The following is a 17505-nucleotide window of genomic DNA, read 5'->3' on the forward strand; positions in this document are numbered from 1 at the left end:
GAGGTCAGTTTATGAGTGTCGGTGTGAGATGCACTGGAAAAGTTCACAATGCAATTATTTTTTGCTGATTGGGCATCTACATCCATGGACAGGCTTGGACACTAGTCCCACCAAATGACATTGTCATAAATTGAGTTACTATCCCCACCACTATTCTTGGGAACCCTGCATTTCCCCTTTTGCCTTGGATTATCAAACAGTACCTTGATTTCAGAGGCCCTGACAAAAGACTGTTTAATTACACTCCCAGGCAGTGTAGAATGGTTGTTGAATGTGCTTTGGCAGATTGAAAGCCCATTGGAGATGTCTACAAACCCATTTAGATGGCAGTGTCATTAATACGGTCCACATCACTGTGTCCTGCTGTTCTTTTCACAATCTCTGTGGAGCCAGAAGTGAGCCATTACCCCCAATGAACCGATGGCAGTGAGAGGCTGCTGAATTGGTACCCCCAGCCAGAAGGTGCCCCTAGCATACCTGGAGCTGGACGCACCCAGGCAATAAGAGTCAGAGGTACTTTGTGCTCCCATATTATGGACTTGCACCGCCCAGGGAAAAAGGGGCAATAGTACCCCTATGAACGTAATTGTGGGGGGTGAGGCTGGGGCTCATTCATTGTGCTACATCATCTAATTTTTCAGATGTGGAATATAAGCAAGATGATGCAAATGAATTTTTAATGAAAAAATAATACAATCATACATCGTTATTTTCTACCATTTGGTATTTTTTAAGACCTGTCATAGTTGTTAATTCTTTAGCAATTAATTTCCTCTGTGGAATATGTACAAAATCGGAAGGAAACAGACCATCATTGAACAGTGACAAAAAGTTTATTAAGAAATGCCTATACAGTACTTTTATTCTTCCCCTGGCTGCTGTTAAGGTGTGCTTAGTGAACCATTTTCTAAATTAAACTTTACAGTACTTGGATTATATACACTATTTATACAATGAATGTAGATATATGTCAGTGCAATTAACATACAGTAACGAAATGTGCAAAATGTGATTTAATTTTTGTCATATATCAAAACCAACACTGTAGCGTTCAAATAAATACAAATATAACACATTGATTTAGTCAACTAAGCAAGAGAATGAGGCCAATACTGTCATCTTTAGAGGTATAGCAATTCATAGTTTATAAAAATACAATGCACTGATGAAAAGGAACCAAATTGCTCTGAAAATTCACAGCTGCTTCGGATGCCATAAGAGGATTTCAAGTGTGTTGGTTCAGTTAGCTTAACTTCCCAGCTGCAGGCGCTTTTCAGACATCTCCAGGGGTAGTACATGTGGTAAAGAATCTCCGTTTAAAGACACCAGTAAATGCAGTTTGTCCGTGCAGTCCTGTAAAACCCGCTCCGGGTAGCCACTTATATGCAAGTCCAGTGGGTTTTGGTGGTGCAACATCTGGTCTGCCACTCCCAGGGAGCAAATGGCCAGAAGGGAGGGGGCATATTTGTTAAAAGCATAGTCGGCCATGCTAAGTTCGGCCATCCCTTTGGCCAGAGCTTTGGCATTGTTTGCCTCCCTGGCATCTGCCTGGCAGGACTCCATACGCATGTGGGTGAAGTGCTCCAAGAAGAAGTTGATGGTCGGTGCCCCCAGGTTGAAGTGTAGTTTGCTTAGGATGATGCATTCCAGGTTGCAGAGCTGCTGACGGGAGAAGACGTCGCAACAAAGAGCTAGGAGCTGCTTCACTCTGGGCGGATGCACTTCCACCTGCAAGACACGCCAGCAGAAACATCCCTGCAGTGCAAGCAGAGCCCGGGAAACAAATACAGCATTGCAACCCGCTCCAAACAGGCAGAAGGCGGCTCTGAGCAAGAGGCCGGCCCTGCAGTGCATCAACTGCAGGCAGGCCACAGCATCGGAGAGCTTAACTACCACTGCCCAAGCGCCGCCCTTCCCCGCGCAGTGAAATGACACAAACCCAGCGCTGTGGGCCTGAAGCCTTCTTCAAAAGCAGAGGAACTTGCGCGACGCCAGCAGGGTTAGCGCCTGAGCGGTTTCCCCAGAGATCTTTTGTGGCATCAGCCTTGTTCCCAGAGCTCAGTTCACCTCTCGAGTTAGGAGGAGGGAAGCGTTTGTCCTGCGCTCCTTCTCTCTTCCCCGACGGTGCCTGACGTGCCCGTCATGTGCACCCAAGAGAAAGGGGCCCCCGCCGCCCGCGGCTCATGCCTAGTACCTGTTTGCACGCGATGAAAAGGGAAGTGACTCCCAGCAGCTGGAAGCAGTCGGCAGCCACTGGGGTGGTGGTGAGGAATCGGTCCAGGGTATTCACTGCCAGGCACAGGGACTCGAAGGAGAAGCCGAAGTGCCGGTGCACCGGGATGAGCCAGCTGATCAACTTACACCGGGCCTCCGCCGTCACCTGCAGGAAAGAGAAGAGCTCAGTCAGCCACATGACACCTCTGCAAGGTGGGAATTGCCACAGACTAGGCTACAATGGTCCTGGATACTGTCCGGACAGCTAAGCCATAAGGCTGAACGATTTCAAGTGGCCAGACAGTGCTGGGAGGCGTTATTACTCACTCTTCCTCCCCATGGCCACAAGCAGGGCACTTCATTGTACTGCGATAGCCTGTTTAGTCAGGATAAGGATCTGGGCACCTGCAATAGATCACGAGGCAGCATACAATGTGCACTGAAGCGAGCCGGGGAGAGGGGCCTATGCAAAACCCAGCGCGGCCTGGACGTGTATGTACTGTACAGGCTAAACAACGATGCGTGTGCGAGGAATGGACAGTGACAGGCGTGTGCACGCAGGGTAGTGCGATGAAGATGCGGGAGACTGGAAAGAGAGGAGGGCAGGGCGCTGTGCCAGATGAGCGTGTCCAGGGGGCAGCAGGAGTCGATGCTGCGCACAGAGCCAGAGGGACACGCATATGGCACAGCAAGGGAGCCCGGGGCAGGTGATATACAGCACGCGGGGGAGGACAGCGCCTGGAGAGAGAGGCGACGGCTGGGTGTCGATGAGCGTTTCCGCGTGTGCAGAGAGAGCGACGGCGAGGGGCTTGTGTGTGCGGTGGTATGGCCTGGACGTGTCTATGGAGAGTCCTGTGTTGCGTACAGCACGCAGCATGAATGCCCAGGATCGGCCTGCTTCAGACCGGGCTCTGTGGAGCGCGGAGAGCACAGCCCCTTGGGTGGCCGGGCCGGGCTGCGCGGGGGCCCGTTGGGTGTCCGGGCCGGGCTGCGCGGGGGCCCCTTGGGTGGCCGGGCCGGGCCGCGCGGGGGCCCCTTGGGTGGCCGGGCCGGGCCGCGCGGGGGCCCCTTGGGTGGCCGGGCCGGGCCGCGCGGGGGCCCCTTGGGTGGCCGGGCCGGGCTGCGCGGGGGCCCCTTGGGTGGCCGGGCCGAGCCGCGCGGGGGCCCCTTGGGTGGCCGGGCCGGGCCGCGCGGGGGCCCGTTGGGTGGCCGGGCCGGGCCGCGCGGGGGCCCGTTGGGTGGCCGGGCCGGGCGGCGCGGGGGCCCGTTGGGTGGCCGGGCCGGGCGGCGCGGGGGCCCGTTGGGTGGCCGGGCCGGGCTGCGCGGGGGCCCGTGGGGAGCCCCGGGCTGCGGTGTCCTACCTGCGGCTGCTGGGCCAGGGGCTCGCGCGGGTGGAACTTGCTCTCCAGCCCCTTTCGGAAGCGGTACCAGCTGGCCCCGTAGTCGCGGAAGGCCTGCAGCTCTAGCCGGGCGGCGGGCTCGGGGCTGCTGGGGGGGCTGAGCCCCGAGGCGTCGCCCTGCAGCGGCAGCTCCCGCGGGCAGCTCGGGCACTTGCTCTTCTTCACGGGCGCCCGGAGGCCGAGGCAGAGGGGCTGAGCCCGCTCCTCGGGGGTCGCGCCCGCCGCCCGCCGCCGTTTGCTGCGGGGGCTGCGCGGCCGGCCCGGGCGCTCGTGGCTCAGCGGGCGCGTGACCATGGCGCTGCCCGGCCCGTGTGAGGCGGCTGCCGCCGCGCCCGCCTATTTAGCAGCCGCCCAGCCCCTGCTGCTGACATCACCCGCGGAGCTTTCCCGGCTAAAGACCCGCTCGGCGGGCTCGGCCGCCAGCGCCGCTCCGGCCCATCGCCCCGCAAGCCGAGGCGGGGCCAGGCGCTGGGGCAACGGGGCAGCGCTGCCACCCCGCCAGCAGCGCGAGTGTAGCCGGCACCAGGCGGAGCAGCATCGGCGCCGAGCCCCAAGCATCGCCGGCAGCGCCTCTGGGTGCTGGGAATGAGCCCGCCGCGGTTAGCGTGCAGCCTATGGGGGGGGGGGAAGCCTTGCGAGGACACGTCTCACCCCTCCGGTATTGAAGCGCCTAAACCCCCTGGGCAGTGAGTTGGCCACGCCGTGGCACTGACGATGGGGCCAGGACGGGAGTGACCGTTCTGGGTAATAACCGCTGTACAGCCGGCCGGACACAGGGCTACAGCTGCTGGGGCTGGTTTTACCACAGGGGGCCTGCGCCCATTGAAGCCAGTGAGTATTGCCCGTGACTTCCGTGGGCATGGTAGGATCGGGCCTCTCCAGCCAAGCCTGGACAAAGAGTCGTCAAGGTCGGCGCTAAATTCCGAATGAGTTCGATGAGAGCGAGGAGCTTTTTCCTGTCCAGGGCTGAAGTAACGCCCGTTCAGCCTAGTCATTAACCCCCTGCCCCAGCAGTACGGCGCGTGCAGGCAGCCACGGAAGGGATGGATTTGTTACCAGACCTGGGATTTGTTTCGCTTTAGGAATCGAAAGCATCATCGGGAACTCTCCGCAAAACCTCAGCGCCTTGCGGTGACTTAAACAGGCGTGAGGGGCAGGGAAAGAGACACGGCGGATGCTGAACCCCAGCGGCTGAAGTTGTTGGACTTTTCCAGCTGGGTTGTTTCGGAAGGGAATGATTGATGAAGTGAGCTGCAGCTCAGGAAAGCTTATGCTCAAATAAATTGGTTAGTCCCTAAGGTGCCACAAGTCCTCCTTTTCTTTTAACAAACAAACAAAAACTCTTGGGAATTTAACACCTGGGAATCCAACCAGTCTTGCTCTGTCTGAATTAGCGTCTTTATTCCAGATTTCCAGGTGATCCTATTTGTATACATATAAAAGCGATCAATTATTCGTTACAATTATAATAATTTGAATAATCAGAAATAACATTTCTTCATATTTTCTGCATTTTTGATTAAAACCCACTGGCTACTTCATTCAACATTTTATTGGCCAGAGAACCATTTAAATGCTGTAACACTGGGGAATGGAAGTGGTGGAATTATGTGAGGGCGTTACTTTAGATAGAGATTTAAGGCAAATGTCTTCTGCCTTCCACCTTTCTGTCCGGCAGTTTTTCAGGTTCGCCTGTTGCCAATTTGCACGAGGGGATCTCATATATTTCAGTTACTTCGTATTGCAGACCATACAGAAGCACTATCCAGGACACACGAATCTCCGAAAAAAATCTTCCATATCACCGGTGTTACTTTTTACTGACACCGGCTGGATCGCGTTATTCCCAAATTAGAGTCATGGGCAGAGCAGGGAAACGGCAGCGTCTTTCTTTAGGGACCAATTGAAACGAGAGCCACGCCTAAGGCTTGTGTGCCAAGCAGCTGCTCTATCAGTGGTACCCGGATGATGGGATTCGAGCACGCCTGCTGTGGGCCTGGAAAGGCGCGTAAAAGGAGGGCTCCCCAGGGAGTGAATGAATAACTCCAACGAATGAGCGCAGAAGCAGGGAGGAGAGGAGCAGGAGGAGGTAGGCCGGCCCTCCACGTTGAGCCATGAGGCCAGTGATTCTCCTGGAGAACAAAGCACAGCACTACCTTTACAATAAAATACATTCTCCAAAGAGCTGCACAGAGACTTCTGTTTGAGATCACAATCTGTTATACGTAGTTTATGTCTGCTAAATGCTTTACCTAGATCAAAGTTGCTGCCGAAGGGCTGAACTAGAATGTTTATCAAAAGATCACACAAAGGCTGTTTCTTTACACAAGAAGCAAGGATCAGAACTGAGTGAAATGAGCTGTAGCTCCCGAATGCTTATGTTCAAATAAACTGGTTAGTCTCTAAGGTGCCACAAATACTCCTTTTCTTTTTGTGAATACAGACTAACAGGGCTGTTACTCTGAAAAGTGCATTATAGAAGCTGAAGGCGGCTATAATCATTTGTAGTTTCTGTACCTATGCTCTTCCATGTAGCCGGTTGACCTCTTCTTTAGTAGATATTTTCCAATAGCTTTCATGGGTAAGATTCCTTATTAGGAATTTCAGTAGCCCCCATTGAAAAAAAAATACAAAGATGGCACCTTTGGTTAAATAGGACAACACGTTTTATATATAGTATTGTTGGTGCAGTGTTCCTCCCAGGATGTCAGAGAAACAAAGTGGATGAGGTAATGTATTTTATCAAAGTCTGTTGCCACACACAAACTTTAGAGCTTATACAGGTGGAGAAAAGCTCTATGTAAGCTCTAAAGCTGGTCAATCACCAACATAAGTTGGTCCAATGAAAGATATTACCTCACCCCCCTTGTCTCTCAAACATACCAATGGATGAGGACCTTGTCCACTCACTGCTGTGGAATTTTTAATCCCACCAATATTTGCAGATATAAATGGCAAACTTTTATTCTTCAGAAATAAGACTGATTTACATTTAACATGCCACATTATAGACAGGTGAGAGAAAAGACATCTTTTCTGTAATCAGACTACTGAAATAAATTTCTTATTTGCATTTCAACAGGAAAAAGATGTAAAAGGTAAGACCTACTAAAGCAATCAATAGGAACTATTAAGCTGAATGGTTTATCGTCTTGAACTTTGATCAGTAGGATTGCACATTTAATATTTTTATTTAAAGGTGGTGTCATGCACAAAAAGTGATCTGCATATAGGTTTGAAAAACCCCTCTGACGATAAAAGCATGAATACACCTAGAAAACAAAAAAATGATTCTGGCTCCAAATTAAAGGGTTAGAAGTGATATTTTCATTGTAGGACATTGAATAAGCCATTGCTTTTTATAAAAGGCAACTCAGTACACTTTATAGTGGTGAAAGAAAAAAAAAAAAAAGCACTGGCCAACTTCCCTAGAAGCTCAGAACACCAGTAACCTTTTCACAACCTAGGGAAGTGTAGCTGGGTGGAGAATTTGGCTACTTTTATAGAATTCTTACTAAGTCACACTTGGCTGATCATCTTGCCTCTTTTAGTGGTCTTTAACTGCTGCATTTTTTTCTTATAGCATGGCTTTGCAAATTTGTACTGTTACTGCCAATGAATGTCTGTTAGATGGTTCAACATATTCTGGTCTATTTTGTATAGTGTGATCGTTCAAGAGCACGTTGGGTTTTCCTCCTTGCCCTGTCTTTCTCAGGTGGAAAAAAATACTATTAACCCCCTGGAAATAGGAATAATTATTTATTAAATGAAGAAAACTTCAGCATTAGTCTTCAGTCTGTAAATACTGTATTCAGGCCCAACAGTGTTAGTTAGGTTAATAGGAGAAGGGATTTTGAAATCCCAATGAAATTCCCAAGCTGAAGACTGCTGATCTGCAGTTTGTGTTCCCAGGTTTTCATCTCATCAGAGTGAATCATATAGAAAAACGACAATGTTCTTAAAATGTAATGCTTAAATCTGCTATGGAATAAAAGTCTACAGCTTAAGGTACAAAGCAGTGAAGTAATGTTTTGGCAAATGCACAAAAATCTGTTTTGTTTTCAGTTTTTACATATCTAAACAGGACAAGCTATTTTGTATAGCAGTTAAAAGCTATTCCATACAGATTCAGAACCTGATCATGAATTTCTCGTACATTACTAATAAATACCTTAAACTGAAACAAAGCAAATTTGATTTAGTCATGTTCACTTTTATGTTGAAAAGGTCTGAATTACTACCATCATTTATACATTCAAACAAATGGCACCAAAATTTATTGTAAACATAATACATTTATGATCATAATTAAAAATGACCTACAAAATTACTTCTATGTCAAGTTCATGCAGCATTCCCAAGTTATGGCTGGTATCAACCACATTTTAAACATTGAAATACTTTAGCTGAAGTCTTTTTTAAGCATAATTGTTTTCCTGCCACTATTGAAGCTTTATAGCTTGTTACTGAGCTCCAGTTTCAGCTGGCATTCTCTGTTTTTATCAGTTCTTTGATGATGTGTAAAATCTTGTCATCTAGGGAGAAAAAAACAGAAGTTAGTGGGAAAAACCCTAAATTTAACAAAAGGAGAGAGATGGGTATGTAACTCTCAGCAATTTAACACAGAAAGCTTTAATTAGCTAGGCTGTGTCAGACTCAATAGTGAGGCAACAGTGCATTCCCTGAGAGAGCTGGAGAAAGAGAAGAGACCAAGACTTTCACAGATACATTTCACTCCAGTTGGGATTTTAAATTTCTTGACATTTCTCTGAAGCTTTAGACGCATGGATTATGCCCACTTATCCCTTATTATTCTGGGGTTGTCATGTAGTCCCTCCCACACTATTTACCTATAAGTTTATCAGTCCATTGCACATTGTCTTACTCCCTACCCCCATAGCTGGGCCACAGCTGTTTGTTAGAATTCATCCATGCCCATGAGAACACCCTGACAAATGGAAACTAACCTCTATTACTGCTACCATTAACATTATCATTGTAGAGAGTCAGTCTATGTCAGAGACATCTTTAAAGAGACAATTACATATAGCCCCATATTTTTGGGGTGATGCTGTGAAGGAGACCTAGGTTCAGTAATGACCTTTTGGGTTTCTGTTTCTTATGAGAGTTGAATTAGGCACACCATGGCTACAATGTGGTCTCTTGAGCAAGGATGAAGTGTATTAGTATATTTGTTTAAAGAACTATACACATGTTGTACATACACAATGTATATTTATCTCACTTTTTTATGTTGATAGTATAGCAATACAATTACCTTCAAGTGACATTTTAGGATTTTCAAGTTTTTTCTTTAAAACAGACTCAATGAGAACCCTCAGTTGTTTGAAAATTACTGCAATCTTTACAGGGGCCTGTAGAAAGAAGATAAGAGAAGATTAATATATTTGCATTTTTCTCAAAGCAGTTTCTTATTGAGGAAACCCAAGATTAAAGCTTAGCCATCACACAAGAGGCTAAGGACCCAATCCTGCAAACAATTATGCACGTGCTTAATTTTTGTGTATTCCTAATGAGGTCAGTGGGACTAAGCATGTATTTAAGTTAAGCACATGAGCAGTCCCACTCACTTCATTAGGAGCAAGGCCTAAAGTAACTCAAAGTGCTGACCAGGGATTTAATATCACTGCCTGTACATTACAGACCAACATTATAAATATACAGAGTGGGCAGGGGGAGTGAGGAAAAAAAATTACAGACATAACAGACATGGTAGATATCTGATACCCCCTGTACTCAAACTATCACCTGCCTGCAGGCTTTAAAAAAAACTTATGTAGATTTGCCCAGGAAAAATGTGGATCTCAAATTGAATTGGTTAATAAGAACATATGATTCTCTCTCATTTCAGTCACACAGCTTTCTGGCTGTGTTACCTGTCCTTCCCTCAAAGAAAGACCGATCTTAAAAATTCTGTGTGTGTTGAATAACAAGTGCATGCAGTCATTAACTGGTGTTTCCTTGTCACAACATTTGTATCTCATTCTGAGTTTCAGGGAATGCTTACATAAAATTAGCAACATGCACTCTTCCTAGGGTGTAGCATGAGGTGCAAATGAACAGAGCTAGAAGAAAAAAATGTAACCAGTTTGACAGCAGGTGCACAACTCTCATATTTCTTCAGGTGGCCAGTTTTCACTTTCAGCCTCAGATTAAATGCATTCAGAAAATGTGTGTAGAATGTCTTCTGTTTCGAAAGAGAGCACAAGAGTGTTTATTTTAAATCTTAGATGTTTCTCACAGCTTTCACTTGCAAGACTAATCTCATCTGAGATGTAGATCAATGAGATTACTCAAGGGTTTAAAGTTAAGCAGGTGCCTACACATTTACAGGACTGGGACCTATGGCTTCAAAATGTTCCAATTTAATACATTTTCAGTTATGACACTTACTGAAAGCAAGTATTTCCTCTTCCCCCAAATCAGGTAAATGTGTGTGTTTCCAATAGTATCTATTCTCATAATACCTCAATCTTTCTTCATGAACAAAGGCAAACATTCTTTTTTAAAAATAGCATGCAATTACTATTAAATTACTTTTGCTATTTCTTGGAAGCAAATGACCTTATTACATATGTAACAAAATTCCCATTATTTCGCTTAACTATCTTAAACTCACACTTCAACAATATGTTTCAGGTACAAAATGCACAGCCATTTAAAGGCACAAGAAATAACCAGAACATACATGTACCTGAAAATGGATCCAGCCATCAACAGACAGGAGGCGTTCACGGTGCTGAACTTCTATGTCTCCACCAAAAAGTAAAACTGGAAAGGGGGAAATTAAAGTAGTCTCTCTCAAGTACACCTTGGCATATCTTATCTGCATATAAACACAAACGAACAAAAGCATTTAAAAACTACAACATCGAACTGGAATGCTACTTTCATGAAGCAAGTTGTCAATTTTTTCCCCTCTGAGACATCATTACATATGCTACTTATGTTAGTAAACAGTGAAAGAATGTAGGCTATGCCCAATTATTTGCCCTATACTTTGTGTGATATCTGTTAGTCTTTAAGGAAGGGAAAAAGGCTTATGCCACTGGGAGAAATTTTCCTTTCGTGATCCTTCAGAGGTGAAATTTAAAGAGCACTGGACGAATAGGAAGACTACAATTATGTAGTTAAGATTATAAACAAAAGATAATGGTAGCCTACAGCAGACTGTACAAAGGCTATGAATATACAGCTGAATGTGCAGTGTTGAAAGGGAAATAACATTTATTGGAATTTGAAAATTTAAGCGGGTACAGTCAGAAAATTAGTTTAATCCATATATACTTAGAGATGCATGCAGTCTATATGCACGGCACTACTGTTTTTTTCAGGCAAGCCAGGATCAATATTGCTTGCCAGAAATTGTTTCCTGATCCAGTGAACGTTTTCAATGCAAAAAACCCCTATTAGATTTAATGCAACAAGGGGTTTTATACCGAAAGTCTCAAAATATACACATCAAAAATAAAGTTTCTTTTAGAATGTTTTTATAAAAGCAGTCATAATATAGATGGTTTTACTCTCTGAGCAACTGAGGGGACTATACATACATTAATAGGTCTGAAATGTATTAACACTGATAACAGTATTTTGTTTGCATAAAATTTATCAAACAACATGTACTGAACAAGGTTTCTTTCCTTGATAATCCCATTCCCACTGACATGCCTGGGCCAACCCCCCTCCCTGAGATTTGCTCCTTTTGTCTCTTCTCTTCACCTGTGCTCTTAGGCTTGGCAAATCTTACATTTCTTAAAGTATTTTTCCCCCTTTTCCTGAAATCTATTACTTTCAGTAACTATTCCTAACTTGTTCTCAGCAGTCTGTCAATTCCCTTTCTAACTTTAGCTGTTGTCCTACATCTTGCTTTATACTGCAAGCTCCTGGGGCAGGGAATGTTGTCTGCTCTATTTGGAAAGAGCTGTGTGTACGTACTGCATTAAATATCAATAGGTAGCTTAATACTGCCTTACAATAAAATGTCCATTGGTACGACAACAAACACTTGAAAAGAATTGCTGTATAATTTTTTTACACTGAGATGAAACATACATCTTCACCAAAGAGACACCACACAGATAAGCGTGTGGAAGTAGGCGGGAAAAGGTGAGCGACAAAATGCAGCTCAGTTGTGAAGTTCAGCATGTCTTGGATTTCACAATTTTTGTGAATATGTTTAAACTTAAGCTAGTTAGTTAGTATTTCTTCAGGACCGAGAGAGGGCATGCAAGGGTTTAAAAAGGCCCTGCTGAAGCATGTTTTAAGGACTTAGAGGTGAGTAGGGACAGATAGCATAGTACAGGTCAAAGTACGATTGTGTTTCTTTGACTACATATTTTTGACACTTCTAACTATGTCACCAAACAGAAAAGTGATCAATTTTTTTTTTAAATAAACAGTACTATACACAATACATTAACGCTTTGTGAAAAGTTGACTGATAAAGAGTAGGGTATTTTCATTTGTAAGCTTGTCAGTTTAGTCAATATTAGATTTATTGGCCTACATTTCTAGCCACATTTGTGTGTGCCTTATTTAGGACCTGGTGCTTTTTTTAAAGCACACGGATTTCAGGGACAAGGCATTGATGGCTCTTAAGATGAACTGGAGATCCAAGTATATTTCACATTATGTTCCATTTATATAGCACTACAGGCATGTAAGGTGTTTGCAAATTGATAAGTCCTGGTCTAATGGCGTTTACACCAATGTGCAACTGCTTTCAAGATTGTCACATAATTGCCTCTAATTAATAAGATATAAATACAAGATCCTTACCTTCTCTTGGTAGAGCAGCCATCCGTATGTCTGCAAATCTCTGTTTACAGAGGAGGGATGCACTTGTGCTTTACCTTGAGCAGTTTCCACCATGCATGCCAATTTCTCTGTGATATCTACAGATTTCGTATACATTATCTTCCCCAAGTTGTCATATAGCCCAGCAGTCAGCACTGCTTTAAGAAGGGCTATTTCCTGAAGAGAAAGGGATTGTGTGGTTCCATTTCCTTCCCACCTATGATGAGTTGCAGGTGCTGCAAATCCTGCTGCCCTGACCACCTTTATCAGTTCTTGTTTCACATCCTGAAATTAGTTTTGATCAAAACAGGTACATTAATAACTTAATAGTAAAATACTGATTATAAAAAGGGACACTATCAAGCCACTAGCACACTCAGACTCCTCCCCAATATTCCCAACTAACAGTGAAGAGACTCTGAGACTTATCTAGAAAAAATTAGTCATATCTGCAGAGGCCTTGGAATCCTGGCTGCTTGGATGAGTAACCAAAACAAAATCAGGATTGTAAGATTCAGACACTGAGAACGTGGGGCTGAAAGTGATGCAAGTATGTCTCTGTTCTCCCAGCTATTTAGAAGACAAATTGACAGCAAAAAATGCACACCTTTATGTTACGCACCCTTCTCCTATTTCCTGAGGATCAGGCCTGGAAAGGACTATTGGAGCCTTAATTTTGGAGGCAAAAATGCATTTAGAAAAGTCAGGATTTGGCATCACAGAATCATAGAAATTCAGGGCTGGAACGGACCTTGAGAAGTCATCTAGTCCAGCCCCGCATGCTGAAGCAGGACCATATATACCTAGACTATCCCAGACAGGTGTTGGTCTAACCAGTTTTTAAAAACCACCAATGATGGGGATTCCACAACCTCTCTTGGTAATCTATTCTAATACCTATCATCTTCCAAGCTTGACAGTGAAATACAAGTACTTAGTAAATATAAGGAATGATACAGTCTAACCATGTGTTATTTTATTTACCCTTGTTAAGTAATATTTTACCTTACAAGTTTTATTTTGTGTAAGGTGCTGTAGTATGAACTTCGTCAGAGCAACTCTATACAAAAGATATATATCAATGGGGCTTGCACCTCAAAAAGTGTAAAGGACAGATTTAGCCAGTCTCAATAAGTATCTAAGCTATCCACCCACTCTCAAAATTCTATTTGCCCATATTTGTTATCTTGTCTGTATACTAACATGAGTACTGTATATCACTGCTTTAAAGTTATATGCTGAATTTTCTGAGGGAAATTAACAGTCATCCTTCCCGGGCAGAATCACAAGGCTTGTATCTTGATATACCTCCAGAGTTAACAGCGAGGTTCTGTTAAGAAAATTCCTTCTGCAGTAAGCCATTTCAGTGCGATACCCTCCTTCTTGACGAGCCTTTTTCCACCTAGACAAAAAAATCTTGGTTTACTACAATTACAAAAGTAACACTGATGGCTATCACAAAGAGAGGAGGAATCCAAATTCAAATACGTAAAAAAAGTGATAATGGCTCTTACAAAGGATCCTCCAATGACTTAATAATAAAACACTAACTGGTATCATCCGGATCAACAATGTATGTCTACCAGAGATCAGGAGAGGACAAGCATTTCACAGCATGTAAAATTACATGCCCATGAATAAACAACAGTGTTTCTTCTATAAACTGGCAGATGATTGTATGTTCGGACAGTTGCAGACAGAATAGCAATGTTCCTGGCTGAAAGTCATGAAGAATGTAACTTTAATGGGTAGTTGTTGGGGTTTTTTTGGGCGTTTGTTTTAAAGTGTAGCTCACTACAAAACAGCTACAGAAATACCGGAAGCATCAGGACACCACAAGCAGTATGCTTCTGCATTGCTTGCCATAAGTGGTGTTAGAAGGCCAAGTGACTAACCAGCTAGGCCATTTATTAATGCTCAAGTAGCATAGTACTTATCACACATTTCTGCTATTATAAAAGGAAATTTACAAAACCATTTAGGATCATGTATTTAATAGCAATATTTAAAGGATACAACATTACTGACAGTCAATCAAAAGGTTCTATTTGCTTTAAGTTTTAATATTTTAGAAAAGATTATTTACCCTAGATATGCACTGTAAATTGTCAGATGATCTGAGTTTGCCAGTGCCAGGGAAGATTTTGCAAGATCTGCTTCATCTTTTCTACCAATTGGTGTAGTAAAAGGGGATTTTTCTGTCATTACAGCAGCTAAAGTTGCCTGTAATCAATAGCAACATATTAAGAAGTTAAAGTATAAACATCATATAAATAAAATTTAAATTATTATTAGGCTTCAGGCTTTTACCACACTAAAAATCAATCTAGATTTCCTGTTTCAACAAGACTTATCATATTCCTTGTCTTGCTTCACACTAAGTCACAAGGATAGAGTGATTGCATTTTATATAGTATGTTACAGTGTCAGATTCACTGAAGACATTGTACTTACATAGCACCTTGAAATATTTTAAAAAGTACTTTCCTAGTTTATCAAATCTCAACACTTGTGTGTGTGGCAGGTAAGTATTTTTATACCTTTTCATAGATAGGTAAAATGAAGGACACAGAAAATAAGTGACCTGCCCCAGATCAAACCAACTCAGTGGTACAAATGGGACTAGAACCATAGAATCTGAACTCCTAATTCCCTTTTTTAACCAAGGGACCACACTTCCTCTTACTATGTACAGTCAACTAGGATTATGTGAAAAGTGTAAAGACAGTCTATTGTATAATGATAATTTTAAGGCTGAACTGAGTCATGTAACAAGACCTGATTAGGTGTAATAGTAGAATAAAGTGCAAATCTTTGTCTCAGATCCGCACTTCATGGTAGTTCCTTGATTTAGTAGAATTTTGTAATAGTGATGTTCCTCTCACACTGTTTCTATATCAAGTACAGTGATACCAGAGTGATGATACTTGAAAATTATTGAAGTACTATTTTAGTAGTGAAGAGAGGCATTTTGATAAATGGATTGCAAAATTAGCTAGATTCACTCCTAGGTCTTTGATGGGAACTACAGGCTCTTATAGTGAAATAAATATTGAATAGTTGCATCCTGAGTATTTCATTTCTATAAAAGTTTCCCTAAACACAAAACCTATACACAACCATTTGTTGGTTTTTGCTATTTTTTTGGCAACTAGTGGGATTCTGTTTTACACAGGGGAATCAGATTAAGTTGTATATGGTGCAAAGGATCTAAATTGCATTTGAGCTATTGCTATATTTGCTGGGGGGGACGGGGGGGGGGCAGTTTCCAGCACTAATTGGATATAGTGAAAATGGGTGAAATGAGTTTGCTTTAGAAGGGAAGAATGTGTGCTGCAGATTGACACTACCTTGAACTGTTTGTTTTTAAATAATTTAAAGAGGACACTAATCTGAAGTCTGTCAATTTGAAAAAATGAATTAAAAAGTAGTTTCATGTCCCACATTAGCACCTGAATGCAACAAAAATCATAAGGTGTTTAAGATTTTGAAAGTATTTTCTCTCCCCTGTTGCTCTGTGAAACAAAACAAACAGGAGAGACTGAAAATGGAGTACGCACAAGTGCTGCCAAATGTTCAAAGTAAAACAAACTGAAAAATAACTAACTAACTATCTTAAGTACTGCTTGTAACAACAGTAGGTCAAAGTTTCAGACAGATGTGACTTCAATTGTCATTGTCCCTTTAAAATCGTGAAGAAGATAGTTTATGTTAACACTGCACTTCATAGGCTCACTAATAGATAGAATTGGAAGAGTGACTAGAGCACTGAGTCTGGCCACTTTCTTTTGTGTGCATGGGGACAGGAGGTGAGGGAGAGTATTGATAAATAAAAATACCAGTCAGCTTTCTTAAAAATAAGCATAGAAACAAGAGCACTAACCAAAAATTGCATCTAAGTGATATATATTTTTTTCAATGTGTTGTGTCCCTATTTCCTATATTTTATTCCAAGAGTTTTTGTAAGAAAGAAAATTTCACAGAAATTCACCCATAAAAATTCACTCTCAAGGTTTTTAGCATTGTTTTTATCATAACCATCTAGATGAAAACTGCAATACCTGTCAACTTACCACAGGATCCAAGCAACCAAATATAGCACCAAATATAAGCATTTTGCCAATTTTTACGTTGACAGGTAATGCTGCAAGGTGCTGGCCCAATGGAGTCAGTTTGGGCTCACTTAATTCACAAGCCCCAATTTTCCGTAGCAGGTTCATTGCATTGCTGATTACTTGGGGCTGTGGAGGGTCTAATGCTCTGGAGAGGAAATCCTCAGGAGAACCAAGATTGCATTTCTGTGGATTAAATGGATAGACAATTCAATTTAAACTATCTAGAAAATATTAACCAAAAGATAACAACAAAAACAGATATTTTAAAAACGATAGGCTGCAAAGATATCTAGAAGACATGTTGCCTATTCAGTCATTCTGAGATCAATCATCCTCCTCTTCCCCCACCCCACTCATTCATCTTCCTCATATATGTGCCAAGTCTTCCCTGATGCACGACTGCAGCAGGCCAACACAGTGACATTAGGATGGCTCCACTGTAGAGGGAGGGCCAGAGTGCAGAGAAAGTGAACAAGGGATTATGCACCCATCACGCACAGCTTCAATCTGGCCTTTTATTGCAGCGCTACAGTAGTGGTGATGCATTGGCATGGCCGGTAGTCTGGAACTTCATGAATCTATTAGCCCAAATTTATATGTAGAAGGTATGCACATGCCTTGCACCCCACTTTCCTTGGTTGGGAAAGAAGGATTCCATCCCTTTGCTTAGTTCCCTTATGCACAGTCCATATACTTGGTAATATGGACAGGGACTGGGATTTGGCCTTTTAACAGGGATTTTTCTTCATAAAACATTTCCTTCAGACTGATGTTTGGAAGAAATGCGAACAACAATTCCATTCTTCAGATTAGATGGTATTATATACTAATAGATGAGTGTACACCCTCGCCCTCCCCTCAGCAACATGCTCTGTATTTTTTAAAGTGAATATATATAGTGGATTTTCCACTAACAGAGGAAACAGACATCTCCACAGACTCAAGCAATCCAAATA

General features: G+C 43.2%; 2 protein-coding genes across 4 annotated transcripts in view; both read right to left on the reverse strand.

Annotated features, from left to right (window-relative positions):
• Positions 1-852: 852 nt before the first annotated feature.
• On the reverse strand, positions 853-3908 carry CCNO (cyclin O). The gene is made up of 3 exons (XM_077816281.1): positions 3576-3908; positions 2195-2380; positions 853-1728 (listed from the first exon to the last, which is right to left on the reverse strand). The coding sequence occupies exons 1-3, from the start codon at positions 3906-3908 to the stop codon at positions 1249-1251; spliced, it is 999 nt and encodes a 332-aa protein (XP_077672407.1). The 3' UTR covers positions 853-1248.
• Positions 3909-7806: 3898 nt separating this feature from the next.
• The window catches only part of DHX29 (DExH-box helicase 29), a 35485-nt gene continuing 25786 nt past the window's right edge, over positions 7807-17505 (reverse strand). For 2 of the 3 annotated variants that reach the window (XM_077816846.1, XM_077816847.1), the window contains 7 exons: positions 16508-16732; positions 14521-14657; positions 13743-13836; positions 12417-12719; positions 10330-10461; positions 8893-8989; positions 7807-8149 (listed from right to left, as the gene is read on the reverse strand). In XM_077816846.1, coding sequence (XP_077672972.1) covers positions 8094-8149; positions 8893-8989; positions 10330-10461; positions 12417-12719; positions 13743-13836; positions 14521-14657; positions 16508-16732 — 1044 coding nt within the window. In that variant the 3' untranslated portion in view covers positions 7807-8093. Of the gene's footprint in view, positions 8150-8892; positions 8990-10329; positions 10462-12416; positions 12720-13637; positions 13837-14520; positions 14658-16507; positions 16733-17505 lie in introns of those variants that run through there. The other variant, XR_013346125.1, reaches the window with a different exon arrangement.

Source organism: Eretmochelys imbricata, chromosome 5, assembly GCF_965152235.1.
Source record: "Eretmochelys imbricata isolate rEreImb1 chromosome 5, rEreImb1.hap1, whole genome shotgun sequence".
Taxonomy (NCBI): domain Eukaryota; kingdom Metazoa; phylum Chordata; order Testudines; family Cheloniidae; genus Eretmochelys; species Eretmochelys imbricata.